Source organism: Coregonus lavaretus (assembly GCF_964263955.1).
Source record: "Coregonus lavaretus genome assembly, chromosome: 39".
Taxonomy (NCBI): domain Eukaryota; kingdom Metazoa; phylum Chordata; class Actinopteri; order Salmoniformes; family Salmonidae; genus Coregonus; species Coregonus lavaretus.
The window spans coordinates 18,557,158-18,585,142 of record NC_140026.1 but is presented as its reverse complement, the minus strand read 5'-3'; the positions used below and the strand labels follow the sequence as shown (position 1 = coordinate 18,585,142).

The 27,985-nt window shown below is 42.6% G+C and overlaps 1 protein-coding gene across 2 annotated transcripts in view; it reads left to right on the top strand.

Moving 5' to 3' along the window:
* Positions 1–27,985, top strand: part of LOC311113217 (Kv channel-interacting protein 4-like) — a gene marked incomplete at its 5' end in the record, with an annotated part of 275,296 nt that overhangs the window by 12,074 nt on the left and 235,237 nt on the right. Inside the window, one exon of one of the 2 annotated variants that reach the window (XM_084156418.1) lies at positions 19,683–19,821. The exons of the other annotated variant lie outside the window; for it this stretch is intronic. Within the exon in view, the coding sequence (XP_084012544.1) occupies positions 19,683–19,821 (139 nt within the window). Of the gene's footprint in view, positions 1–19,682; positions 19,822–27,985 lie in introns of those variants that run through there. 2 annotated transcript variants of the gene reach the window in all.

Sequence of the window (27,985 nt, the reverse complement as noted above, 5' to 3'; positions counted from 1 at the left end):
GGGAAAGAAGCTAGCGACACGGCTCCAGTCTTATGTACTGACAGTTTGCTATGCTCTCATCCTTATGCAAACAGTTGGCCTAATGAGATATACATTACGGTGTGCCTATTCTTAGACTAAATGGTACAGTGAGGGGAAAAAAGTATTTGATCCCCTGCTGATTTTGTACGTTTACCCACTGACAAAGAAATGATCAGTCTATAATTTTAATGGTAGGTTTATTTGAACAGTGAGAGACAGAATAACAACAACAAAAATCCAGAAAAACGCATGTCAAAAATGTTATAAATTGATTTGCATTTTAATTAGGGAAATAAGTATTTGACCCCTCTGCAAAACATGACTTAGTACTTGGTGGCAAAACCCTTGTTGGCAATCACAGAGGTCAGACGTTTCTTGTAGTTGGCCACCAGGTTTGCACACATCTCAGGAGGGATTTTGTTCCACTCTTTGCAGATCTTCTCCAAGTCATTAAGGTTTCGAGGCTGACATTTGGCAACTCGAACCTTCAGCTCCCTCCACAGATTTTCTATGGGATTAAGGTCTGGAGACTGGCTAGGCCACTCCAGGACCTTAATGTGCTTCTTCTTGAGCCACTCCTTTGTTGCCTTGGCCGTGTGTTTTGGGTCATTGTCATGCTGGAATACCCATCCACGACCCATTTTCAATGCCCTGGCTGAGGGAAGGAGGTTCTCACCCAAGATTTGACGGTACATGGCCCCGTCCATCATCCCTTTGATGCGGTGAAGTTGTCCTGTCCCCTTAGCAGAAAAACACCCCCAAAGCATAATGTTTCCACCTCCATGTTTGACGGTGGGGATGGTGTTCTTGGGGTCATAGGCAGCATTCCTCCTCCTCCAAACACGGCGAGTTGAGTTGATGCCAAAGAGCTCGATTTTGGTCTCATCTGACCACAACACTTTCACCCAGTTCTCCTCTGAATCGTTCAGATGTTCATTGGCAAACTTCAGACGGGCCTGTATATGTGCTTTCTTGAGCAGGGGGACCTTGTGGCGCTGCAGGATTTCAGTCCTTCACGGCGTAGTGTGTTACCAATTGTTTTCTTGATGACTACGGTCCCAGCTGCCTTGATCATTGACAAGATCCTCCCGTGTAGTTCTGGGATGATTCCTCACCGTTCTCATGATCATTGCAACTCCACGAGGTGAGATCTTGCATGGAGCCCCAGGCCGAGGGAGATGGACAGTTATTTTGTGTTTCTTCCATTTGCGAATAATTGCACCAACTGTTGTCACCTTCTCACCAAGCTGCTTGGCGATGGTCTTGTAGCCCATTCCAGCCTTGTGTAGGTCTACAATCTTGTCCCTGACATCCTTGGAGAGCTCTTTTGTCTTGGCCATGGTGGAGAGTTTGGAATCTGATTGATTGCTTCTGTGGACAGGTGTCTTTTATACAGGTAATAAACTGAGATTAAGAGCACTCCCTTTAAGAGTGTGCTCCTAATCTCAGCTTGTTACCTGTATAAAAGACACATGGGAGCCAGAAATCTTTCTAATTGAGAGGGGGTCAAATACTTATTTCCCTCATTAAAATCAATTTCTAATGTTTTTGACATGCGTTTTTCTGGACTTTTTTGTTGTTATTCTGTCTCTCACTGTTCAAATAAACCTACCATTTAATATTATAGACTGATTTAATTTATTTGTCAGTGGGCAAACGTACAAAATCAGCAGGGGATCAAATACTTTTTTCCCTCACTGTACATGGCCATTGGAGTTGAGGCTTCAGTCTAAATCCCCTATCTTTATATATTTTCACAGCATTGTGATTCAATCAGTTTAATAAATGTGAAAACAGCAGCCTAATTCAATATGATTAAAGCCAATAGTAAGGGTGTAACGGTTCACCAAACTCACGGTTCGGTACGCATTGCGGTTTTGGGGTCACGTTTCTGTACAGTGGAAAATGAAATGCCCACAGTTATTGTAGTTTTTGTTTATTTAAGAATAATGTTGGTATTCCTGCTTCCATATATGATCACGAGTCATGTAAAGCCTGATGTGAGCATAGCAAGGAATAGCAACACTTTGGATTTTCTTCAATGAAAACACATGATTACTCATCAACAATAATACTCTATTCCCCCTATTCTTTCAACCACCGATAATGGGCGCATATCCGCGGCTATAAACATACCCATCGCTCTTGTAATTTCTTTGGCCCGGTCAGAATCTGCTGCAAAGGGGAAACAACGTTTATTTGCGTATCAGTCTTGCTCCGGTGGTGGGAATACTGGGTTGATGTCAGCGTAAATGTCAACATGTTTTTGAGCTGAACAGTGGTGACATACTCTGTCCATCGGTGTTATAATCTACCGGGAAACAAATGTTCCCAAACTGTAAATATAAACGATGGAGAATCCTCCAATTCTGCTTTATTGACTCCACACCTCGCCATCATACAGAACTAGTTCCCGGCTGCGCCTCACAAAATGACAGTTTGAAATGGTGATAGATCTTACAGTACTTCGAATTTTAATTATTTCCCAGTTACTTCCATGCTTTGGTTCTAAATCATTTGAATTAAACAAGTCCCTGATTTAAGCTCTTTATGCTCTTGTTAAAGACTGGATCGTTTGAGTCAATTAAGTTTCCAGTATCCTCGGATAACACTGGATTTATCAGAACTTTCTAACTTCAATAATATCATTTTATGATCAGTCAAAGGAGCATGTTTATGACTTACTACATGTACAAATGAGAAACAGATCAATTCTGGTTCTGACTATTGACCTATTCCACCAGTTGTATTTGTTTAAGTTTGTATTTAAGAAACGCCATGTATCGATCACTGTCAGTTTACTGCAAAATGAGGTGACGTCACTATTCTGAGATCTCTGAGCTATTCTAGGTGGAAAGCTATCTAAAACCTAATCAGGTGTTTTATTAGTCTCCAGCTATAAGCCATGCATTTGTTTACTTGTTTTGCAGCTCAGTAAGCTTATCAGCAAGATCTGATAAAGTGTGAGAATTGTACCCATACACACTGCATATAATAAAACAAGTATTATCTAGTTTGGAGATCAATATAACCCATCTTATCTTTTGGACACACAAGACTCTGAAATATCACCTCTAAATTTACGATGTAATATCATAATACCAGCTGAAATGGTTAGACCCATGACTATAATAAACAGTATTTCTCCATTGTGATCTCCAAAAACTAGAATCATTAGTGTGTTTAGAAAATAGTTTTAGTTATGTCTCGTAAACCCCTGAAATTTAGCGTTACAACATTTAGTGCATTGAATTCAAAACGCATAACCTGAGAATTAAAATAAACTAAATAAGAAAACAAATACATTGTAGTGATATGAGTAACTGGTTAACTAGTAAGCTAGGTAGCTAGTAAGGAAACCTGAGCTTAGAGAAAGAACTGGACTGCCCTAAACCAAGGTAGTTGTGATCAATATGATGAACCCATTTTCACATTTACGAACCTGGTGATACAAAAGCAGGTGAATGTAATAATGACAATCGACTTATTACTCGAGTAATTTAACTAACTCTTAGCGTTTTCATTTGACTTGGAAAGAGTAGGACCACATCGATTTTATGTCATTGTAGATATATACCTGAGCACAGTGTTTTAAGTCATTCAGTGCTCTCGTGTCAGATTGAGACATTCACTTGACCGTCTTAGTTAGCTGGCTAGCTAGCTAATAAATGTACTGAGTCAGAGCAAGCATGGTGGTGGTAGCATCATGCTGTGGGGATGTTTTTCAGTGGCAGGGACTGGGAGACTTGTCAGGATTGGGGGAAAGATGAACGGAGCAAAGTACAGAGAGAGCCTTGATGAAAACCTGCTCCAGACCGGGGCGAAGGTTCACCTTCCAACAGGACAACGACCCTAAGCACACAGCCAAGACAACGCAGAAGTGGCTTCGGGACAAGTCTCTGAATGTCCTTGAGTGGCCCAGCAAGAGCCCAGACTTGAACCCGATCGAACATCTCTGGAGAGACCTGAAAAATAGCTGTGCAGCGACGCTCCACATCCAACCTGACAGAGCTTGAGAGGATCTGCAGAGAAGAATGGGAGAAACTCTTCCAATACAGGTGTGCCAAGCTTGTAGCATCATACTCAAGAAGACTTGAGACGGGGGGAGGGGGGTAGAAGGATTACTTTTATACTATTCCAGGTATTCCTTAAAGAGGTAGGGTTTCAAGTGTCTCCAGAAGGTGGTCAGTGACTCCGCTGTCCTGGCGTCGTGAGGGAGCTTGTTCTACCATTGGGGTGCCAGAGCAGCGAATAGTTTTGACTGGGTTGAGTGGGAACTGTGCTTCCGTAGGGGGGCTAGCAGGCCAGAGGTGGATGAATGTAGTGCCCTCGTTTGGGTGTAGATTCTGATCAGAGCCTGAAGGTAAGGAGGTGCCGTTCCCCTCACAGCTCCGTAGGCAAGCACCATGGTTTTGTAGCAAATGCGAGCTTCAACTGGAAGCCAGTGGAGTGTGCGGAGGAGCGGGGTGACGTGAGAGAACTTGGGAAGGTTGAACACCAGACAGGCTGCAGCATTCTGGATAAGTTTTAGGGGTTTAGTGGCAGAGGCAGGGAGCCCAGCCAACAGCGAGTTGCAGTAATCCAGACGGGAGATGACAAGTGCCTGGATTAGGACCTGTGCCGCTTTCTGTGTAAGGTAGGGTCGTACTCTGCGAATGTTGTAGAGCATTAACCTGCAGGATCGGGTCACCACTTTGATGTTAGCGGAGAACGACAGGGTGTTGTCCAGGGTCATGCCAAGGTTCCTTGCACTCTGGGAGGAGGACACAATGGAGTTGTCAACCGTGATGGCGAGATCATGGAGCGGGCAGTCCTTCCCCGGGAGGAAGAGCAGCTCTGTCTTGCCGAGGTTCACCTTGAGGTGGTGATCAGAACAAACACTGACCAACACTTTGGTTCCTAGCCTGTCAAAATAACTCCTCCCTGGCATTTTCATTCATTGTCATGTCAAACACTGTATTCAAAGTGCCCACTATTACAGTTGAGTCTGAAGTTTACATACACTTAGGTTGGAGTCATTTAAAACTCATTTTTCAACCACTCCACAAATTTCTTGTTAACAAACTATAGTTTTGGCAAGTCGGTTAGGACGTCTACTTTGTGCATGACACAAGTAATTTTTCCAACAATTGTTTACAGACAGATTATTTCTGTATCACAATTCCAATGGGTCAGAAGTTTACATACACAAAGTTGACTGTACCTTTTTTAAACAGCTTGGAAAATTCCAGAAAATGTAATGGCTTTATAAGCTTCTGATAGGCTAATTGACATCATTTGAGTCAATTGGAGGTGTACCTGTGGATGTATTTCAAGGCCTACCTTCAAACTCAGTGCCTCTTTGCTTGACATCATGTGAAAATCAAAAGAAATCAGCCAAGACCTCAGAAAAAAATTGTAGACCTCCACAAGTCTGGTTCATCCTTGCGAGCAATTTCCAAAGTATAAACACCATGGGACCACGCAGCCATCATACCGCTCAGGAAGGAGACGCGTTCTGTCTCCTAGAGATGAACGTACTTTGGTGCGAAAAAGTAAAACATCTATCCCAGAACAACAGCAAAGGACCTTGTGAAAATGCTGGAGGAAACGGGTACAAAGGTATCTATATCCAAAGTAAAACGAGTCCTATATCGACATAACCTGAAAGGCCGCTCAGCAAGGAAGAAGCCACTGCTCCAAAACTGCCATAAAAAAGCCAGACTACGGTTTGCAACTGCACATGGGGACAAAGACTGTACTTTTTGGAGAAATATCCTATGGTCTGATGAAACAAAAATAGAACTGTTTGGCCGTAATGACCATCGTTATTTTTGGAGGAAAAATGAGATGCTTGCAAGCCGAAGAACACCATCCCAACCGTGAAGCACGGGGGTGGCAGCATCATGCTGTGGGGGTGCTTTGCTACAGGAGGGACTGGTGCACTTCACAAAATAGATGGCATCATGAGGAAGGACAATTATGTGGACATATTGAAGCAACATCTCAAGACATCAGTCAGGAAGTTAAAGCTTGGTCGCAAATGGGTCTTCCAAATGGACAATGAACCCAAGCATACTTCCAAAGTTGTGGCAAAATGGCTTAAGGACAACAGTCAAGGTATTGGAGTGGCCATCACAAAGCCCTGACCTCAATCCTATAGAACATTTGTGGGCAGAACTGAAAAAGCGTGTTCGAGCAAGGAGGCCTACAAACCTGCGTGTATGTAAACCTCTGACCCACTGGGAATGTGATGAAAGAAATAAAACCTGAAATAAATCATTCTCACTACTATTATTCGGACATTTCACATTCATAAAATAAAGTGGTGATCCTAACTGACCTAAGACAGGGAATTTTTACTAGGATTAAATGTCAGGAATTGTGAAACTGAGTTGAAATGTATTTGGCTAAGGTGTGTGTGTGTGTGTATGTGTTTGTATGTGTATATATATATATATATATATATATATATATATATATATATATATATATATATACTTCCGACTTCAACTGTATATTAAAACTATAGAATTAGAATAATCATTATATTTCCATGATTCCAACAGTTCACCCAAGTGTTTTGATCTACATCGCAAGTCAAATCGCAATTGCAACATTTGGTAAAAAATAAGGCCTAGATTTTCTTTTTTTCATATCGTGCTGCCCTACGTGGCAGTATGGGCATTTTCCTAAATGAGTGCAGGAAAAGCAGAAATAGATGAAAAACAATCAGAATGTAGAAAGACCCATTGAAATCAATGTATGTGTTGCCACCCTAGGGTCACGCACTACTCCTAAAGCAAATTTAGAACTTTTATTATTCAAAAACATAAAATACTGTCATACTGTCAAGAAAAAGACCGTAATATGGTGTTTTTGCCATATTGCCCAGCCCTATGTTACACTCCTACCAAATAGGTATTGTATTTCAGGCAGAATGCTTATGGATTTTAGCAAAGCTCAGCCCTGTTGATTGCAAAATCTGTCAAACAATTGCTTCCAGCTCTATTTATTTTTAAGATTTGAGATTTACAACAGATAGCCTAGCATATGGTGGGGCCAAACAGTTCTGTCACGCGCTGCATTAATTAATTTCTGATGTACATTTTGTCGCTGTTGACGTGAAGTCTGACCCCAAATAGCCTCCGGCTAGTGAGCTGAGAAAATGGTGACCTCTAGTATTGTGCTCCTTTGCAACAGTGACACACAGCCCTTCACGGACACAGGCCTGTAACCCAGGTGGCTTGTACAGTGTGTATCTCTTCAGTGTCTTTGGAACACGCTGACTGGTAAAGAGCCACTTGTTATCTGCATATAGCAGGCACCGCATGCCTAAATAATTTATGGAGACATTCCAACCCATTGACTCAGAGCACGGCACATCTCCTGAGAATATTTGTTTTAAGGTTCCTGTGTGTGCGTGGCGTTTGTCTATAAAGTGGCTTGCTACTCAGGCCGTAAATGTCAGGTGAAAAGGCTGCTATGGGGAGAGAGAGACCAAGCAAACATGCTTTCACTATTCATTACAATTATGCAGAGTTGGCTCTTCCCTGGAGTATTGACAATTCCCACTTAAAGCGCTCAAGTCTCATTTGGGAAATAATTACAATCTGTGCATAATTATTACTGTAGTATGAAAAAGTGATTGTTTGGCATGTAATTATATTCAATGATTGGGATAACTTTCCTTTAAGTTTTATTCTTTACATAGTCTAAGAATCTTGTCACCCTACAAACCAGTTTAGAGGTTGTGTATCCTTACAATAACATGCGTAGCCTTTTGAATGTATACAGAAACTAATCCTTTATTTACATTTGACAAACATTATCAAACCTTTATTTCGGTCTTTACAAGATGGATGTTACTAACAAATGCAGAGATAAAAATAGAAACTGATGCACATAACACTTTTTTTTTTTTTTTTCCTGTTAGTCATGTTACGTAGCAATTTATTTAATCTTACTGATTCACTAATAGTCATCATGAAAATAAATAGAAAACGTTACTAAATAGACATCTCGATTTAAGGCGACGTCAGAGCTTATAGTTTCATGGCACATACAGAAGGTAACTTCACACTGCAGACACCATCATTCCAGCGTTTTTCTTCTCCATAGTTCATATGCATACAGTTCTCATTTCCGTTGCTGTTATCAGGCTGTACGTTGTCCCAGTCGCGGTAGTAGAACCTGGACCCGTCACTCCACAGCCAAAGGCGCTCCTGGGTAGCGTCCTGTCCGCCGAGCCAGGTGTTTGGGAAGTCGTGCGTCTGTCTGCGGATCATCTCCTGAATGAAGTGGTTCTCTTCTGTGCTGTGGATGGATGCCAGGTTGGCTCCCTGAAAGACGCAGTAGCGCTCCGACTCGGCCCATGTCCGTTTGGTGGGGATGTACGTAAAACAGCGGTGTCCATGATTGAACCAGCCCGTGGGGCATGCACTCCTGCTCTCTGTTATCACCTGCTCCTCCTCCATTCCCCAAAGCTCCTCCAGAGACATGGCCTGCTCTACACCAAGCTCCTCTGATGGCTCGAGAGGTAGACCCTGTCCAGCGTCTGTTTCCTCAAAGACCTCGAGAGGTGGGTTCTGTTCAAAGTAGTTTCCCTCGGCACCCATGTCCTCCATAGGAGGAACATGTTTGGCGTCAGTCTTCTGTAAGATTTCAAAAGTAGGGAGCTCTGGGTTTGCCTCCAGTAAGGGCTTAAGAGGAAGAAGTTGGGCCTCCAGTAAGGGCTTTGTGTTGCTGAGCTCCAAGACCGCACTGACAAGTAGGAGGATGGTCAACTTCTCCATTGCACTAGTCTCCTGTTAGAGGGTTCTGGACATCTGGAGGAAGAGGAGCACATTTTATACGCTACAGGTAGCTTTCATGGCCACAAAGTTAATTTCTAACAATGGTTAACTAGTGTTGCTGATACAGTATGTTTACGAGTGATTCTTGTAGCAATTGACCAAAGTACAAAATAACAGGCTCATATCTATTTCCTTATTGATGAATGCCTCCACGTGAGTGCAGGGATTTATTGGAAACATGGAACAACGTGCCGAGTTAATTGTGTGTTTGGTTATATTTATGGTCATCTTTATTTCCTTATCATGGCATGTTTCTTGATACTGTCCATTAACAGGAAGATTATACTGTATAATAACGCTGAGTGGACAGGGTTGCAAAACGTCATTCCATGTTTATATGTCCATCAACCAGATGGAGACCAGGTTAAATAGAAAAATGTAAACAATTAAGATCGGGCCACGTTTTACTTCGGGCTTCACACTTCAACACGCATGCACATGATAGGAGAATCATATTTGTTCTGCTTCTGTAAGAGTATAATTTTGGATAAAAAAATGTTTATGAAGTTAAAGGCAGTCTACTGCATTATGAATTTACACACAGCAGTTTTATGTTTCATAGCTATTGTTTTTAACCTGACCTCGACATTGGCTTCCTTGTTCTGGACTATGTATTGTTTTAGGATTTTCCCCATCTATATCATATCACTTGATATGGTCAACGAGGTCATGGTATCAATCTTGTGCTTGTGAGTGGTCGTGTCTGAGCAAAAGCTGAACAATCCATGACACGCCTAACAGTGAAGTGTTCTGTTGAAAATGGCACAATATATTAATTTATTGGAAAACGAATGACTTTTGTTTTAAGACAGGGCCATCTCAGTTGGTGTACTAAATCCAATGCCTGGCGGGCTCAACCTCTTTACATTGAATGCCGCAGGGGATTTAATTGAGGAGACAATTGCTATGCCCCGTTTGTTCTGCTATTTTTAGCTGGTGTTTTGATGGAGGACAAGATTATAGCCCTGGTGTGTGTGAAATGCGGTGTGCTCAGCTCTATGCTTCTTCTGCTGTCTGGCCCTGCTGTGGCTACCCACTGACCTGTTGTCATGGAACCACAGGGCTTCTGACCACAATGACATTGTGGTGCCAGGCAAGATGGCACGTACACACACAGTACAGACAGTTCTAGATAAAAGTATTATCTAAGCCAAGCACTTGTTGATAAAACATAGCATCAGTTCCGTTGTGCATACTTGTTAGGACAGAAAGTAGACACATTTTTATGTGAAACGATTAGAATGATAATTTCTTCCTCGGTAGGCTATTGTGTCAAGGATGTATGAAGTTCACCTCCACCTTCAGATGATGCACATGGTAATCCAAACTACTAGAAGCTATCTAGGAAAGTAGGTGAGGGTCAGGGAATTCTAAGTATACACCGCTGTCCTCTTCTGGGAGAGAACAACTTTGGTAAAACTTTCTATGAACCGCATATGAACAGTGTATTATGAATGTATAATATATATTCCATTCTATCACCATCATGCTTTAAAATGGATGTAAGCATCTATAACAGGTTGTGGCTATGTAATGGCCTGTATTAAAACACAATTAACACAAATGCATCACAAACCTAGGAAATGTTCATATAAAGTGATATGTGTCATGGAGTTTTGAGCACCTGAGCCAAGTCCTGGTATAATGTCATCAAGCCTATGCTGTTAGAACAGCAACCTCCTTAGCGCTCAGTAATGGCCTCCCTAATGGGTTCTAACATTATCCTCACATGGCTTTATGGAGATTCAGAGCTGAGGCGTAGATGAGCGTATTGTTTTGAAGTGTGTGTTCCATCATCATTAAGTGTGGGAGTGTGGTATGTTCATATCACTAACTTCTGAACGCACCCTCACAGCAGGTGAAGCCAGGGGAAGGGGTTCTTTGTAAGGGGGACTTGGCTGAATTTCCTAATTAATATTATTTCAAATAAATATGTTGAATATTTTAAATATTTAGTTTGGATATGGTGTCAGCCCACGCTCTGTTTTTCATTGTTTCTGGTCATGAGACTGGGCTGCTCCTCTGAAAGCTCATTAGAAAAATGTAAATGACACAATGTGATGAATTATTCAAAGACTGTGTTAAGTGTTTATCCATTGCTCGAGGGCTTAGAATGGTAGTTGGTGTTATTTGGTCTTGTTTACATGTGTAAGATGACATCGAAGAACATTGAATTTGGTTAACTATCTTGTGATATACAGTGTGTGTAATGCAATTACTTGTTTAGGCAGTATTGGCAGCCCAAACGTAAGACTATCATAGTCGTCCATTGTAACACTAGAAAAAAAAGTGAAATCAAGCGCAGCCTATAGGCCTATTGATCTTGTGAATGCATTAAGGCATTTCCTTCTGACCAGAGATCAATATGCATATGTAATCAAGGAACAATGAGGTTGCAACTCTAAGCCATCCATCCACAAACTCTGCTATATTTCACCCAACATAACACACGGCCGGCTTAGCGCCCACACAGCTGTAAAAGTATAGGAATTAGGCGAGGCATTTTGTTTTTCAGTCAACAAGATGAGGCTAAATCATAAACATATTGAATAATTCAGTATAGAATATTTGTTTATTTATATTTGAGACAATTCAATGCTTTGCTTTTGATTTCCTTTTCTGTAGTAGCCAAACAGTTTGTCTTTGGCTCGAACACACTTTCTTACTTCCTCATTTCAAGTTTGACTGTCTCGGGAGTGTTACTCAATCAAGCATAGCAGAACCACCAGTTCCACCCAGAGCGTGTCATTACACACGACCATAAACCCCCCATGGGTGATTTGGCATCCCTCAGGGCTCTGTATACAATCCAATTAAATTCAGTTTGGAGAGGATAAACTGTGCCACCTTGTTTTGGACTTTCAGGTATACTCTGGGATCTGTTCCCTTATATAGGAAGCTTAGAAAATATTTATTTTGACTGCATATAATACCATCGCTTGAAGACCCATCATTGCATTTACATTTACATTTTAGTCATTTAGCAGACGCTCTTATCCAGAGCGACTTACAGTTAGTGAGTGCATACATTTTTTCATACTTGCTCCCGGTATGGTGTGTTTTGCTTTGTCCTGCTGGGATGAAGTGGAGGTATTCCCAGGTCTGTTTAGTCAGACACCCCCTCTGTCTTTATAGCTACATTATCTGCTTTATAGATATCATGGGAAGTAATTAGAAGCTAGTCTCGCCATCCACCAGTCAAGCTACCCATCTATCACTGCTGCGCAGTAATTAACACTGCATTTAGATGTAAAAAATAATTATATTTGAGGTACATTTATGGGGCTTTGATGTGCTGTGCTGCCTATAAAGTATACCATAACTTGCATAAGAGGACAGGAAGTAGCCACATTTTACATAGGCCTATTCCAAACTGATTATTATACATTCATGTCTGTAATATTAAGTATTGTTCAGATTTGATAACATCTTTGTTAGAAAGTGCAAGATTGTACTGTATCAGTGACATTTAATTGATCATCTGGCCTCAGCTTTTATCACATTTCTGAAAACATGTTTGTTATCTGTTCAACTTATTGTAGCCAGTTTCTTCAAATATGTTAAGTTCCTATCTTGTTTGGCCACATCTTGCCAGTTGTTGGCTTGATGATGGAGAGAGATTCTTGACGGGTCTGGATAGTTCTAATTATAGCGCGTAATCAGCGGGGGGGGGGGGTCTCTGTACTTTGTGTGTGCTGTGTATATGAAGACTCACACAACCCATACCACTCATATATATATATATATATATATATATATATACACACACACACTGTGCCCTCGGCACTGAAGCAGAGGTGGCTGATAAGCCTGGTCAGGGAAAGTCACACATGATCACATTCAAACAAGATCTGCTTGCTCCTTCCTTCACCTCCTCCCGACCCCTTTCACATGCTGTTGATCGGCTCAGAGAAGGGAAAGCGCTCGTGAAACCTGAGGATCGCTCTGACTCGAGGGAGAGATCACACATCATGACTTGGCCTACAAGGTAAGGCAGTGCCTGAAAAGACAAATGATAGCAAATGAATACTATAAATATATGTATTTCAAAGCGAGTGCAAATGTGACTAGTTTCAGGAAACTAGGCGTATGTCACTACTTCAGAGCCATTTGAAAGTAAAGTTGTTTAATTTCAAGTTAGTGTACTGTTAGCTAACGTTAGGGGTATGATATTATTCGTATCTGAGTCGTTTGCTTGGCTAGTTAGAGCCTAATGTTAGCTAGCTAACATTGAACCTTGTTGGATAGCTACCAGCAGGGTAGTAACGTCATGAGTTGGGATTATGGGACATTGTTTAGCTAGCTAATGCTAGCTGTCTGGCTTGCTAGCTAACGTTACGTGACGTGTATGATCTTACACGTTGTTTACCTAGCTAGCTACATGTCTTAACAAAAGACTCCACTATGCAAGTAACCATTTCGGGTGCGTTCGTAAATTCAGTCTGAGTATGCCAGAGCTCAGAATAACTGATACATTTACGAACGCACAACACCCGTTGAATATGGCCGGTGCCAGTAAACGTCGGCAAAAAAGCATAATTCAATTGTTAGGCTGTTTTCATGTTATCCAGAGGTAAACAATTAACCATAATCCCAATTTTGTGTCTTAAAGTAAATAGCAAGCTAGCAGATGTTAGCTTGGGTGCTTGACTGCCGTTGTGAGGTCAGAACGCTCCTATAAACCCTACTCACCGGCCAGAGTGTCAAGTGTGTGCTCTGAACCCCCCCCCGAGAGCCAAACGAAATGGGTGGGGCTAAAGTTTAAGAGGGTGTGAATGATGCTGAATGGGTGTAGACAAAGAGCTCTACACTAGGTACCAAAACATTCAAAGGCCATTTTCTCAAATGTGAGATTACAAATTGATCAACTTTCAAAGCAGAATTACTTTCCTATTGTTCCCTTAAATGCAGTGTATGATATACCATTTTATCCAATTCAAATTTTGCTACATAAGACCGAATGAAGGCGGTCGGGCACAAATGGTTATAGATAAGGCAGATGTGTGATGTGTTGTCTCAAACTTCAGCTCTTGAAAGGGGACTCTCAGGGGACTGAAACCATAGTATATAGCTAAGCGGGATGCCATATTTTAATTAGAAGCATGTAATCTTGTGTATTGTACTCCAGTAAGATTATCAGGAGAGGTTATGCTTTTCCAACAGTCTTGAAAGAGTTCCCACAAATGCTGAGCACTTGTTGGCTGCTTTTCCTTCACTCTGCCGACCGACTCATCCAAAACCATCTCAATCTCACAAGTTCCAAGATGGCGTAGCAGTGCGGTCGCTTTTATATTTCGTCCTGTGTAAATATCCCGTTTCTTGTTTTTTTTTGTCTATTTTGTATATATTTCTCAATTTTTTACTTTCATTCTTTAACTAAATATACTTCCCTGCAACCCGCCTCACCCAACGTGGAAAGGATTCTATTATTTCTTTATAACTTTCATCAAGAACCGTAAGCTGAAAATAGTGGCTACCTGTTATTAGTCACCGTTAGCGTCTTCACCACTGTCCGTGGCCTACACTATCCACCAGCCAGCTCTAGCTCTAGCCTGGACAATTCGTCGGCCAGTCTGCACAGCGTGCTATCGACCCAGCGTGCTATCGACCCAGAGCTTATTGGACTTTCTGCCGGAATCACTGGACCCTAGCGCCGGATCATCACAACCAGCTAGCTAGCTGCAACCTGTTGTGGCTGATTTACCATTGCCCTATAGCAAGCACCAGTTAGCCCTGAGCTAGCCTCAGGCCCATCTCCCGGCTATCTACCTCTCTGTCAACCGGACGGGACCTCCTAGTGTTGACACTGAGCCCCGCCGATCCAACACGACTGGTTTGCCGACGAAATAGTCTGATGTGGTTTCAACAGGCTTCCCGTTGCGATGACCACGAAGATCCATCTGCCAGCCCCGGCCCGCTAGCACACGCAAACTACAACTGTGCTCCCTGCTAGCTGTGCTGAAGCACCAATTTGAACTGCTCTCGGACTCACATATTGCTGTTCACTGGACCTTATGATCACTCAGCTGCACAGCTGATGCCTGCTGGACTGTTCCTTTACACGGTACCCTGTCCTGTTTATTCTGTTTAGTCTTAGCCCAAACGTTATCGCTATTTCCAGTTGTGTCTTAGCTCTCTCTAATAACACCTGTGACTGCTTTATGCCTCTCTCCCATGTCAATTATGCCTTGCCTATTGCTGTTTGGGTTAGTTCTTATTATACAATTTCAATGTAGAACCCCTAGTCCCTCTCAAACTGCCTCATATAGTTCCTTTGTTCCTCCCCCCATACACGCCGAGACCGGCTCAATCGATGCCTCCAATGACGCTATCTCTTTCATTGTTACCCAACGCTTAGGGTTACCTGAACTGTACTCATATCCTTCCATATCATTTTCTGTACATAATGCCCTGAATCTTTTCTACAACGCCTGGAGAACTGCCCCCTTTATTCTATGTACCCAACGCACTAGAAGACCAGTTCTTAAAGCCTTTAGTCGTATCCTTATTCTAGTCCTCCTCTGTTCCTCTGGTGATGTAGAGGCTAACCCAGGCCCTGCAGCCCCCAGTATCACTCCTACTCCCCAGGAGCTATCATTTGTTGACTTCTGTAACCGTAAAAGTCTTGGTTTTCTGCACATAAATATCAGAAGCCTCCTTCCTAAGTTTGAGTTATTCACTGCGTTAGCACACTCCGCCAACCCTGATGTTCTAGCAGTGTCTGAATCCTGGCTTAGGAAGGCCACCAAAAATTCTGAAATTTCCATCCCCAACTATAACATTTTCCGTCTAGATAGAACTGCCAAAGGGGGTGGAGTTGCAATCTACTGTAGAGAGAGCCTGCAGAGCTCCATCATACTATCCAGGTCTGTGCCCAAACAGTTTGAGCTTCTACTTCTAAAAATCCACCTTTCCAGAAATAAATCTCTCACTGTTGCCGCTTGCTACAGACCCCCCTCAGCCCCCAGCTGTGCCCTGGACACCATATGTGAATTGATTGCCCCCCATCTATCCTCAGAGTTCGTACTGCTTGGTGACCTAAATTGGGATATGCTTAACACCCCGGCCATCCTACAATCTAAACTAGATGCCCTCAATCTCACACAAATTATCAACGAACCTACCAGGTACAACCCTAAATCCTTAAACATGGGTACCCTCATAGATATCATCCTGACTAACTTACCCTCTAAATACACCTCCGCTGTCTTCAACCAGGATCTCAGCGATCACTGCCTTATTGCCTGCGTCCGTAACGGGTCCGCGGTCAAACGACCACCCCTCATCACTGTCAAACGCTCCCAAAAACACTTCAGCGAGCAGGCCTTCCTAATTGACCTGGCCCAGGTATCCTGGATGGATATAGATCTCATTCCGTCAGTAGAGGATGCCTGGTTGTTCTTTCAAAGTAATTTCCTCTCAATCTTAAATAGACATGCCCCATTCAAAAAATACAGAACTAAGAACAGATATAGCCCCTGGTTCTCCTCAGACTTGACTGCCCTTGACCAGCACAAAAACATCCTGTGGCGTACTGCATTAGCATCAAATAGCCCCCGCGATATGCAACTTTTCAGGGAAGTTAGGAACCAATATACACAAGCAGTTAGGAAAGCAAAGGCTAACTTTTTCAAACAGAAATTTGTATCCTGTAGCACTAACTCCAAAAAGTTTTGGGACACTGTAAAGTCCATGGAAAATAAGAGCACTTCCTCCCAGCTGCCCACTGCACTGAGGCTAGGAAACACTATCACCACCGATAAATCTACAATAATCGAGAATTTCAACAAGCATTTTGCTACGGCTGGCCATGCTTTCCACCTGGCTACCACTACCCCGGCCACCAGCTCTGCACCCTCCGCTGCAACTTGCCCATGCCCCCCCGCTTCTCCTTCACACAAATCCAGACAGCTGATGTTCTAAAAGAGCTGCAAAATCTGGACCCCTACAAATCATCTGGGCTAGACAATCTGGACCCTTTCTTTCTAAAACTAGCCGCCGAAATTGTCGCAACCCCTATTACTAGCCTGTTCAACCTCTCTTTCGTAACATCTGAGATCCCCAGAGATTGGAAAGCTGCCGCGGTCATCCCCCTCTTCAAAGGGGGTGACACTCTAGATCCAAACTGTTACAGACCCATATCCATCCTGCCCTGCCTTTCAAAAGTTTTTTAAAGCCAAGTCAACAAACAGATCACCGACCATTTCGAATCCCACCGTACCTTCTCCGCTATGCAATCCGGTTTCCGAGCTGGTCATGGGTGCACTTCAGCCACGCTCAAGGTCCTAAACGATATTATAACCGCGATCGATAATAGACAGTACTGTGCAGCCGTTTTCATTGACCTGGCCAAGGCTTTCGACTCTGTCAACCACCGCATTCTTATTGGCAGACTAAATAGCCTTGGTTTCTCAAATGACTGCCTCGCCTGGTTCACCAACTACTTCTCAGATAGAGTTCAATGTGAAAAATCGGAGGGCCTGTTGTCTGGACCTATGGCAGTCTCTATGGGGGTGCCACAGGGTTCAATTCTTGGGCCGACTCTTTTCTCTGTGTATATCAATGACGTCGCTGCTGGTGACTCTCAGATCCACCATTTTGTATACATCTGGCCCTTCATTGGACACTGTGTTAACAAACCTCCAAACGAGCTTCAATTCCATACAACACTCCTTCAGTAGCCTCCAACTGCTCTTAAACACTAGTAAAACTAAATGCATGCTCTTCAACCGAACGCTGCTTGCACCCGCCCACCCGACTAGAATCACTACTCTCGACGGGTCTGACCTAGAGTATGTGGACAACTACAAATATCTAGGTGTCTGGTTAGACTGTAAACTCTCCTTCCAGACTCACATTAAGAATCTCCAATCCAAAGTTAAATCTAGAATCGGTTTCCTATTTCGCAACAAAGCCTCCTTCACTCATGCTGCCAAACATGCCCTCGTAAAACTGACTATCCTACCGATCCTTGACTTCGGCGATGTCATTTACAAAATAGCCTCCAACACTCTACTCAGCAAATTGGATGTTGTCTATCACAGTGCCATCCGTTTTGTCTCCAAAGCCCCATATAATACCCACCACTGTGACCTGTACGCTCTTGTTGGCTGGTCCTCACTACATATTCGTCGCCAAACCCACTGGCTCCAGGCCATCTATAAATCACTGCTAGGCAAATCCCCACCTTATCTTAGCTCATTGGTCACCATAGCAACACCCACCCGTAGTCTGCGCTCCAGCGGGTATATCTCACTGGTCATCCCCAAAGCCAACACCTCCTTTGGCCGCAATTCCTTCCAGTTCTCTGCTGCCAATGACTGGAACAAATTGCAAAAATCTCTGAAGCTGGAGACACTTATCTCCCTCACTAACTTTAAGCATCAGTTGTCAGAGCACCTTACCAATCACTGCACCTGTACACAGCCCATCTGAAATTAGCCCGCCCAACTACCTCATCCCTATATTGTTATTTATTTTGCTCATTTGTACCCCAGTATCTCTATTTGCACATCATCTCTTGCACATCTATCATTCCAGTGTTAATACTAATTGTAATTATTTTGCACTATAGCCTATTTTATTGCCTTACCTCCATAACTTGCTAAATTTGCACACTGTATATTATATGTATTTCTGTTGTATTTTTGACTTTGTTTTGTTTTACCCCATATATAACTCTGTGTTGTTTTTATCGCACTGCTTTGCTTTATCTTGGCCAGGTCGCAGTTGTAAATGAGAACTTGTTCTCAACTGGTTTACCTGGTTAAATAAAGGTGAAATAAAAAAAATAAAAAAATTGGGTTGAGGTTGGGGGATTGTGGAAGCCAGGTCATCTGATGCAGCACTCAATCACTCTCCTTCATGGTTAAAATAGCCCTTACACAGCCTGGAGGTGTGTTGGGTCATTGTCCTGTTGAAAAACAAATGATAGTCCCACTAAGCCCAAACCAGATGGGATGGCGTATCGCTGCAGAATGCTGTGGTAGCCATGCTGGTTAAGTGTGCCTTGAATTCTAAATAAATCACAGACAGTGTCACCAGCAAAGCATCCCCACACCATCACACCTCTTCCTCCATGCTTTACGGTTGGAACTACACATATGGAGATCATCCGTTCACCCACACCGCGTCTCACAAAGACACAGCGGTTGGAACCAAAAATCTCCAATTTGGACTCCAGACATAAGGACACATTTCCACCGGTCTAATGTCCATTGCTCATGTTTCTTGGCCCAAGCAAGTCTCTTCTTATTGGTGTCCTTTTAGTAGTGGTTTCTTTGCAGCAGTTTGACCATGAAGGCCTGATTCACGCAGTCTCCTCTGAACAGTTGATGTTGAGATGTCTGTGACTTGAAGTATTTATTTGGGCAGCAATTTCTGAGGCTGGTAACACTAATGAACTTATCCTCTGCAGCAGATGTAACTCTGGGTCTTCCATTCCTGTGGTGGTCCTCATGAGAGCCAGTTTCATCACAGCACTTGATGGTTTTTGTGACTGCACTTGAAGAAACGTTCAAAGTTCTTGAAATGTTCCGTATTGACTGACCTTCATGTCTTAAAGTAATGATGGACTGTCATTTTTCTTTGCTTATTTGAGCTGTTCTTGCCATAATATGGACATAGCCCTATTTGATAAAAGACCATCTTCTGTATACCACCCCTATCTTGTCACAACAGAACTGATTGGCTCAAACGCATTAAGAAGGAAAGAAATTCCACAAATTAACTTTTAACAAGGCACACCTGTTAATTGAAACGCATTCCAGGTGACTACCTCATGAAGCTGGTTGAGCGAATGCCAAGAGTGTGCAGTGAGTGACAAGCATGTCGGCCCCAACCAAGAGGACCCAGTGGCGGGAGCAACTGCAGCACCTCCGCAGGGACCAGGGCATCTCCAAGAAGTTGCTGCTCAACTGCTGCCTGGTCCGATGCATCATCGCCTGGGCCTCCCCCAGCACCAAAGGTACAGGGAACTCCACTCGAGTGGGTTGATAATGTAGATTAGTCGCTACCTATGCTAACAATGGTTGTTAAAGTGATGTCACATTGCCCTGAGACCTGAAGACTCAGGATTGAAATGATCAGTGGTTTGCTAAATAGCGTATTGGATCCTATGATCAGCTTTGTAGTAGTGTCAGAGAACATGTTATCCGATCAGGGCAGGACGTTGATTTGTATACACTAGTACTGTGCCTTGAACATGGCATCTGCTGTTGCATGTCATTGTGGTGAAGTGATGCAATGTCAGATACATGTGGTTTGTCAGGACACCTGTGCGAGACCTTACGTCAAAGCTTTATTTCTCTCGCCCTCTGCACACCTGATGAACAGATGTTTAACTTTTTCTTGTTAATAAACTAATCCATTTCAATCGTTGTCATATTCTTGAAAGCTTCACTGTGCTGTAAGTGGTATTTGTTTAAATATATACATGTACTCTGACTGTGTTATTTGTGAAATCAGGCAATGTGAAAATTGTGAAACAAAACTATTTATTCCTCTGTCGGGACCAATTATACTGAACAAAAAATATAAACGCAACACGTGGTGGTCCCATGTTTCATGAGCTGAAATGAAAGATCCCAGAAATATTCAATATGCAAAAGCTTATTTCTCTCAAATTATGTGCACAAATGTGTTTACATCCCTGTGGCATATCAAGAAGCTGGTTAAACAGCAGAGCATTACACAGGTGCACCTTGTGCTGGGGACATTAAAAGGTCACACTAATGTGCAGTTTTGTCACTTAACATAATGCCACAGATGTCTCACGTTTTGAGGGAGCGTGCAATTGGCATGCTGACTGTAGGAATGTCCACCAGAGCTGTTGCCGTAGAATTGAATGTTCATTTCTCTACCATAAGCCGCCTCAGTCGTTTTAGAGAATTTGGCAGTACGTCCAACCGGCCTCACAACCGCAGACCACCTTGTGGGCGAGCGGTTTGTTGATGTCAACGTTGTGAACAGAGTGGTGGGGTTATGGTATGGGCAGGCATAAACTACGGACAACGAACACAATTGCATATTATCGATAGCAATTTGAATAAACAAAAATACAGTGACGAGATCCTAAGGCCCATTGTAAGGCCAGTTTCTTTTTTGAAGTTATATGTGACCAACAGATGCATATCTGTATTTCCTGTCATGTGAAATCCATAGATTAGGGCCTAATGATTTTAAAATCCCTGATTTCCTCATATGAACTGTAACTCAGTAAAATCAATGAAATTGTTGCATGTTGTGTTTTATTTTTATTCAGTATAAATGGCACCTCCGCTGTGGAACATGAGTAACCCTTACCAGCAGGTTGATACCCCTGTCAACATAAAGCTTACCTTTTCTCAGATGTTCATTGTTTTGGTGTTAGCATCACTAGTACTCCAGGGAATTCAGCTGTGTAATGAGCGTATGGCGTTGAGCTTCGTGGTTTGATGACAGCCGAAGATAGATACCCTTGGATGGCCCGGTCATTTTCCCACATTTTAAAATTGATGTGCAGGAAAGAGCTGGTTTCTAATTAGAGATTTTTTTTTTACAATTATCAAGATGCACCAGGCAAATGTTTTTTATTTCATCCCTGATATTTTTGGCAGAAATCTTTGTCTAATGATTCAGTCTGTCTGCTGTTAATTTGTAATCAATCAGAAGAAGTCACAGAAATATGCTTTACTTTGGTCCGGAATGAATCCGTGAACGTATCGCTGTATGTGGGGCAAAAAACATCTCATGCTTCCAAGACTGTTAAAACACTATTAATGTGATATCGATCAGCCCTTTCCTCACGTTGTAGGAACGGCACAATTTATGGTCCAGTCTGAATGAAAAATGATAGACGCTCATTGCACCATATGCTGAAGCTGACAGCGGTAGATAAATGTATTCGCAGTGTTATTGATTACTCAGTGGGCTATATATGGTCATATGGCATTATGAATAGTGTTTGCTATAGGAGAGCTCCCTCCAATTGGATCATGAGACATTGGCCATAAACTGATAGATGGTAGAGGAAAACCGTTAGGTGCCTTTGGTTAGGGGCTGTGTATCATATTTACTTGCTTTACTGCCAATCAGTTATATGCATTTCCTGTGGTCTAAATATATACCTTCAGAGTCGGTATTCCGGACACAAATTAAGCCTGGGACTAAAAAGCGTTCTCAATGGAGAATGTTCAATGAAATAACTTTTAAGTCCAGGACCAGGCTTAATGTGTGTCCAGAAAACTGGCCTTAAAAGTAAGCATTTGGTATTCATATATTCTGTCAATATACAATACAGGCTTTTATGGAAATATGACTTGGATGTTATCCGCACAAATAGAATTTGAAGTTGGCAGGGCTATATTTAGTCTTAAAAATCTTCCAAGGAAATATCCTCAAAAGAGAATGAACAGGACCAGTGGGTATTATTATAATGTAGCATTGAACCGTTGGGAAAAAGAAAAGTAGTGAATTAGTCTTGGCTAGCTAACTGAGATCAATTTGTCCTAAAGGCTTTGTCTTTCAGTTTGGATTATTCAGAAGAGATTTCCCTTTTTCTTAGATTTGCATGGCATGGGTTCAGAGCATCTGGGTTTTTTGTTGCCTGGAGGTACATTGGTATATAACTCAATTTTATGTTTTTGTTTTGCATTGAAATGGCATCCGAGACTGGGCTACTGTGGCCTGGAGGAACATTTTCCATGAGCAGTCCTAATTTAGAATTATGATTCGGTCTTCCCTGCTGTTGAAGAACCTGCCATTCTCTTTGTCTAATGACACATCGATGCATTACAGCAGGGCAATTCCACAGTAAGAGTGATGCTGAGACTCCGATTCTTTACTCTAAAATGTATGTTAATCAAATCAAATGAAATTGTATTTGTCACATGCGCCAAATTCAACAGGTGTAGACATTACCGTGAAATGCTTACTTACAAGCCCTTAACCAAAAATGCAGTTCTAAGAAAATAGTTTTAAAAAAGAAAGAAAGAAACACAATAACAATAATGAGTATATACAGGGGGTACAGGTTAGTCGAGGATAATTTGTACATGTAGGTAGGGTGAAAGTGACTATGCATAGATAATAAACGGGGGGGGTGGTGAATGCAAATAGTCCGGGTGGCCATTTGATTAATTGTTCAGCAGTCTTATGGCTTGGGGGTAGAAGCAGTTAATGAGCCTTTTGGACCAAGACTTGGCGCTCCGGCACCGCTTGCCGTGCGGTAGCAGAGAGAACAGTCTGACTTGGGTGAATGGAGTCTTTGACAATTTTTTGGCCCTTCCTCTGACACCGCCTAGTATTTACAGTACCAGTCATAAGTTTGGACACCTACTCATTCAAGGGGTTTTCTTTATTTTTACTATTTTCTACATTGTAGAATAATAGTGAAGACATCAAAACTATGAAATAACACACTTGGAATCATGTAGTTACCAAAAAAGTGTTAAACAAATCAAAATATATTTTATATTTAAACTTCTTCAAAGTAGCCACCCTTTGACTTGATGACAGCTTTGCAGACTCCTGGCATTCTCTCAACCTGCTTTTCCAACAGTCTTGATGGAGTTACCACATGCTTAGCACTTGTTGGCTGCTTTTCCTTCACTCTGCGGTCAAACTCATCCCAAACCATCTCAATTGGGTTGAGGTCGGGTGATTGTGGAGGCCAGGTCATCTGATGCAGCACTCCATCACTCTCGGTCTTGGTCAAATAGCCCTTACACAGCCTGGAGGTGTGTTTGTGGTAATTGTCCTGTTGAAAACAAATGATACTCCCACTAAGCCCAAACCAGACGGATCGCTGCAGAATGCTGTGGTAGCCATGCTGGTTAAGTGTGCCTTGAATTCTAAATAAATCACTGACAGTGTCACCAGCAAAGCACCCACACACCATCACACCACCTCCTCCATACTTCACGGTGGGAACCACACATGCGGAAATCATCCGTTCACCTACTAGGTGTCTCACAAAGACATGGCGGTTGGAACCAAAAATCTCACATTGGGACTCATCAGACGAAAGGACAGATTTCCACCAGTCTAATGTCCATTGCTCGTGTTTCTTGGCCCAAGCACGTCTCTTCTTCTAATTGGTGTCCGTTAGTAGTGGTTTCTTTGCAGCAGACTATTAAGGCCTGATTTCACGCAGTCTCCTCTGAACAGTTGATGTTGATCTGTATGTTACTTTTTTAGCACTTATTTGGGCTGCAATATCTGAGGCTGGTAACTCTGGGTCTTCCTTTCCTGTGGCGGTCCTCATGAGAGCCAGTTTCATCATAGCGCTTGGTGGTTTTTGCGACTACACTTGAAACTTTCAAAGTTCTTGACATTTTCCAGATTGACTGACCTTCATGTCTTAAAGTAATGATGGACTGTCGTTTCTCTTTGCTTATTTGAGCTGTTCTTGCCATAATATGGACTTGGTCTTTTACCAAATAGGGCTATCTTCTGTATACCACCCATACCTTGTCACAACACAACTGATTTGCTTAAATGCATTGAGGATATAAATTCTTCAAATTAACTTTTAACAAGGCACACCTGTTAATTGAAATGCATTCCAGGTGACTACCTCATGAAGCTGGTTGAGCGAATGCCAAGAGTGTGCAAAGCTGTCATCAAGGCAAAGGGTGGCTACTTTGAAGAATCTCAAATAGAAAATGTTTTGATTTGTTTAACACTTTTTTTGGTTACTATATGATTCCATATGTGTTATTTCATAGTTTTGATGTCTTCACGATTATTCTACAATGTAGAAAATGGAAAGGAAAAAAATAACTTGAATGAGTTGTTGTCAACTTTTGACTGGTTCTGTAGGTCCTGCATGGCAAGCAGCTTGGCCCCAGTGATGTATTGGGCCGTACACTCTACACTCTGTAGTTCCTTACGGTCGTATGCCGAGCAGTTGCCATACCAGGCGGTGATGCAACCGGTCAGGATGCTCTCGATGGTGCAGCTGTATAACTTTTTGAGGTTCTGGGGACCCATGCCAAGTCTTTTCAGTCTCCTGAGGGGGAAAGGCGTTGTCGTGCCCTCTTCACGACTTTCTTGGTGTGTTTGGACCATGATAGTTCGTTGGTGATGTGGACACCAAAGAACTTGACACTCTCTCGACCTGCTCCACTACAGCCCTGTCGATGTGAATGGGGGCGTGTTCGGCCCTCCTTTTCCTGTAGTCCACGATCATCTCCTTTTGTCTTGCTCACGTTGAGGGAGAGGTTGTTGTCCTGGCACCACACTGCCAGGTCTCTGACCTCTTCCCTATAGGCTGTCTCATCGTTGTCGGTGGTCAGGCCTACCACCGTTGTCGTCAGCAGACTTAATGGTGTTGGAGTTGTGCTTGGCCACGCAGTCGTGGGTGAACAGGAAGTACAGGAGGGGCCTGACTAAGCACGCACCCCTGAGGTTCCCCCGTGTTGAGGATCAGTGTGGCAGATGTGTTGTTGCCTATCCTTAAAACCTGGGGGCGGCCCGTCAGGAAGTCCAGGATCCAGTTGCAGAGGGAGGTGTTTAGTCCCAGGGTCCTTAGCTTAGTGATGAGCTTTGTGGGCACTATGGTGTTGAATGCTGAGCTGTAGTCAATGAACAGCATTCTCACATAGGTGTTCCTTTTTTGTCCAGGTGGGAAAGGGCAGTGTGGAGTGCGATTGAGATTGCGTCATCTGTTGGGGTGGTATGCGATTTGGAGTGGGTCTAAGGTTTCCGGGATGATGGTGTTTTGAGCCTCGACCAGCCTTTCAAAGCACTTCATGGCTACTGACGTGAGTGCTGCTGGGCGGTAGTCATTTAGGCAGGTTACCTTCGCTTTCTTGGACACAGGAACTATGGTGCTCTGCTTGAAACGTAGGTATTGCAGATTCGGTCAGGGAGAGGTTGCAAATGTCAGTGTAGACACTTGTCAGTTGGTCCGCGCATGCTCTGAGTACACGTCCTGGTAATCGGTCTGGCCCCGCGTGCAGCCTTGTGAATGTAGACCTGTTTTAAAGGTCTTGCTCACATCGGCTACGGAGAGCGTGATCACACAGTCGTCCGGAACAGCTGGTGCTCTCATGCGTACTTCAGTGTTTGCCTAGAAGCGAGCATAAAAGGCATTTAGCCTGTTTGGTAGGCTCGCGTCATCGGACGAGCGTCAGAGCCGGTGTAGTAGGATTCAGTCTTAGTCCTGTGTTGACGCTTTGCCTGTTTGATGGTTCGTCTGAGGGCATAGCCATGTGACAGCCTGGGATCGAACCCAAGACTGTAGTGGATCCTTAGACCACTGTGCCACTCGGGAGGCTGACATACATTTTAAAATGAAAGTCTGAATCTCAGCATCACTCTACAGTGAATTTGCCCAGCAGCATCTGCCAAGTCACCTCTTAAAGCATAACCTTTTAGCAAGTGACACGCGCTATATCACTCTTTAAGAGAAAATTACACTTGCTTGTGAATGATTTATGACTGTGTGGCTATACAATGACTGTCTTGAGGGATGTCATGAATGACATTTTGCATTCAAATTATATTTCAGTCAGGACAAAGGCATACAGAAGTCACTCACTTAACGTCCCTAGGACAGTATGAAAATGTATGCTTTGACTACTTACTGTAAGTCGCTCTGGATTTAGAGTGCCTGCTAAATTACTAAAATGTCAATGAAAAACATATTCCTGCAGTCCTTGTGCCATTAAAATGTATGCATGCCATATATCACTGTCCTCTTCATTTGCATTTTGTAATCTTCAGATGGAGTTTGCCTCAGTGTGGCATGTGCAGTTTGTAGATGACTCCATCATTAGGATCCCATTGTAACATCGCCAGTGGAGTTGTTAATGTCTGTCTTTGAATATAAATGTGTCTTTTTCTGCCTTCAGTTGTTATGGAGCCCTCTGCCTTGTAATCAGTGAGCTACGGCAGCCAGCTGAGGCCTTGCCAGCGTCAGGTGTTTCTGTCAGGTGTCTCGCCCCACCAAGACTGCGCATTTGTTTGTTCTCTCTGCCCTTCCTTCCTCCATTTTGTCTCAAAGCGTATTACCCCAGTCTCAGAACAGACTGCTTCTTCATTACTTAGATAATCACACTACAGCCCTGCCAGGTGCCAACAGGCCCGTCAGGACCAAGGAGAAGTTGCTGGCAAATGAGCAAGCTTGCTAAATGGGGCATAAATAAATACGCATGCCTTGAGTCAGAGCTAGAGGGCTAGTCAATATAGGGCTATTCACTTTGAGAGGGCCGCCCACCATAATGGGTTGTATACTGTGATTTAGGCTACTTTGGATTTGTCAAATGTTTTGAGTTTTTGTGTTATTGGACTTAATTGAATGGCAAGCCTCTTGTCCATATATGCCTACCTAGTTTTTATATGTGTAGGTGACTGATATTTTATTAAAGTATTATTTTGACAGTTGTTTCAGAATCCTCTTGTGTGCTTCAGTGATATTGTCCACAATATAGGACGACTCCAAACTATGCATAAGCAAGCCTAATATTGATATTACATTTGGACTATAGAGGGGGCAAGAGCACAACAAATGTATCATTACCAGTGTTTTTGTCCTGTATGCAATACTATTTGTAAATGAATTAATACCAATGAATAACATTTACATTTACGTCATTTAGCAGACGCTCTTATCCAGAGCGACTTACAAATAATATGGGTATCTTCTGTTTTATAGTGCCTAATGCAAACATATTTACTTTTGTTTTAATTTCTCTTAGAATTCAGAGTTAATGAGGTTCTGTGCTGTGTTTGCTTATTGGTCCTCTATACTAGATGCTCATGTATTTGATCTGTTGGAATAAATATTTTGTTCATTAGAATAGGCCAACTTGATTTTGGTGATCTAGCCTGAAAAAATGATTAATGTATTGTACATCTTAGAGAAATCACATGCAGCCTCATGCTTGTAACCAGAAGATGGCAACAACCCACAAAACATAAGCAGTACCCTACAAGTGCAAGGGAATGGTATCGGTTATACTGTACTTTGTTACATATTGTTTAATTATGTAGCCTATAGGTCATCTCTATAATATGATATTTCAAGACTCAATTTAGATAGTAAGGCAGGGTTAGGCTGTTGAAACCTGTTGGATTTCTACTATATCATTATCTGCTTTAACCACAACCTGTCTTTTTTATTTTACTTCTACAAGTACTGTTAG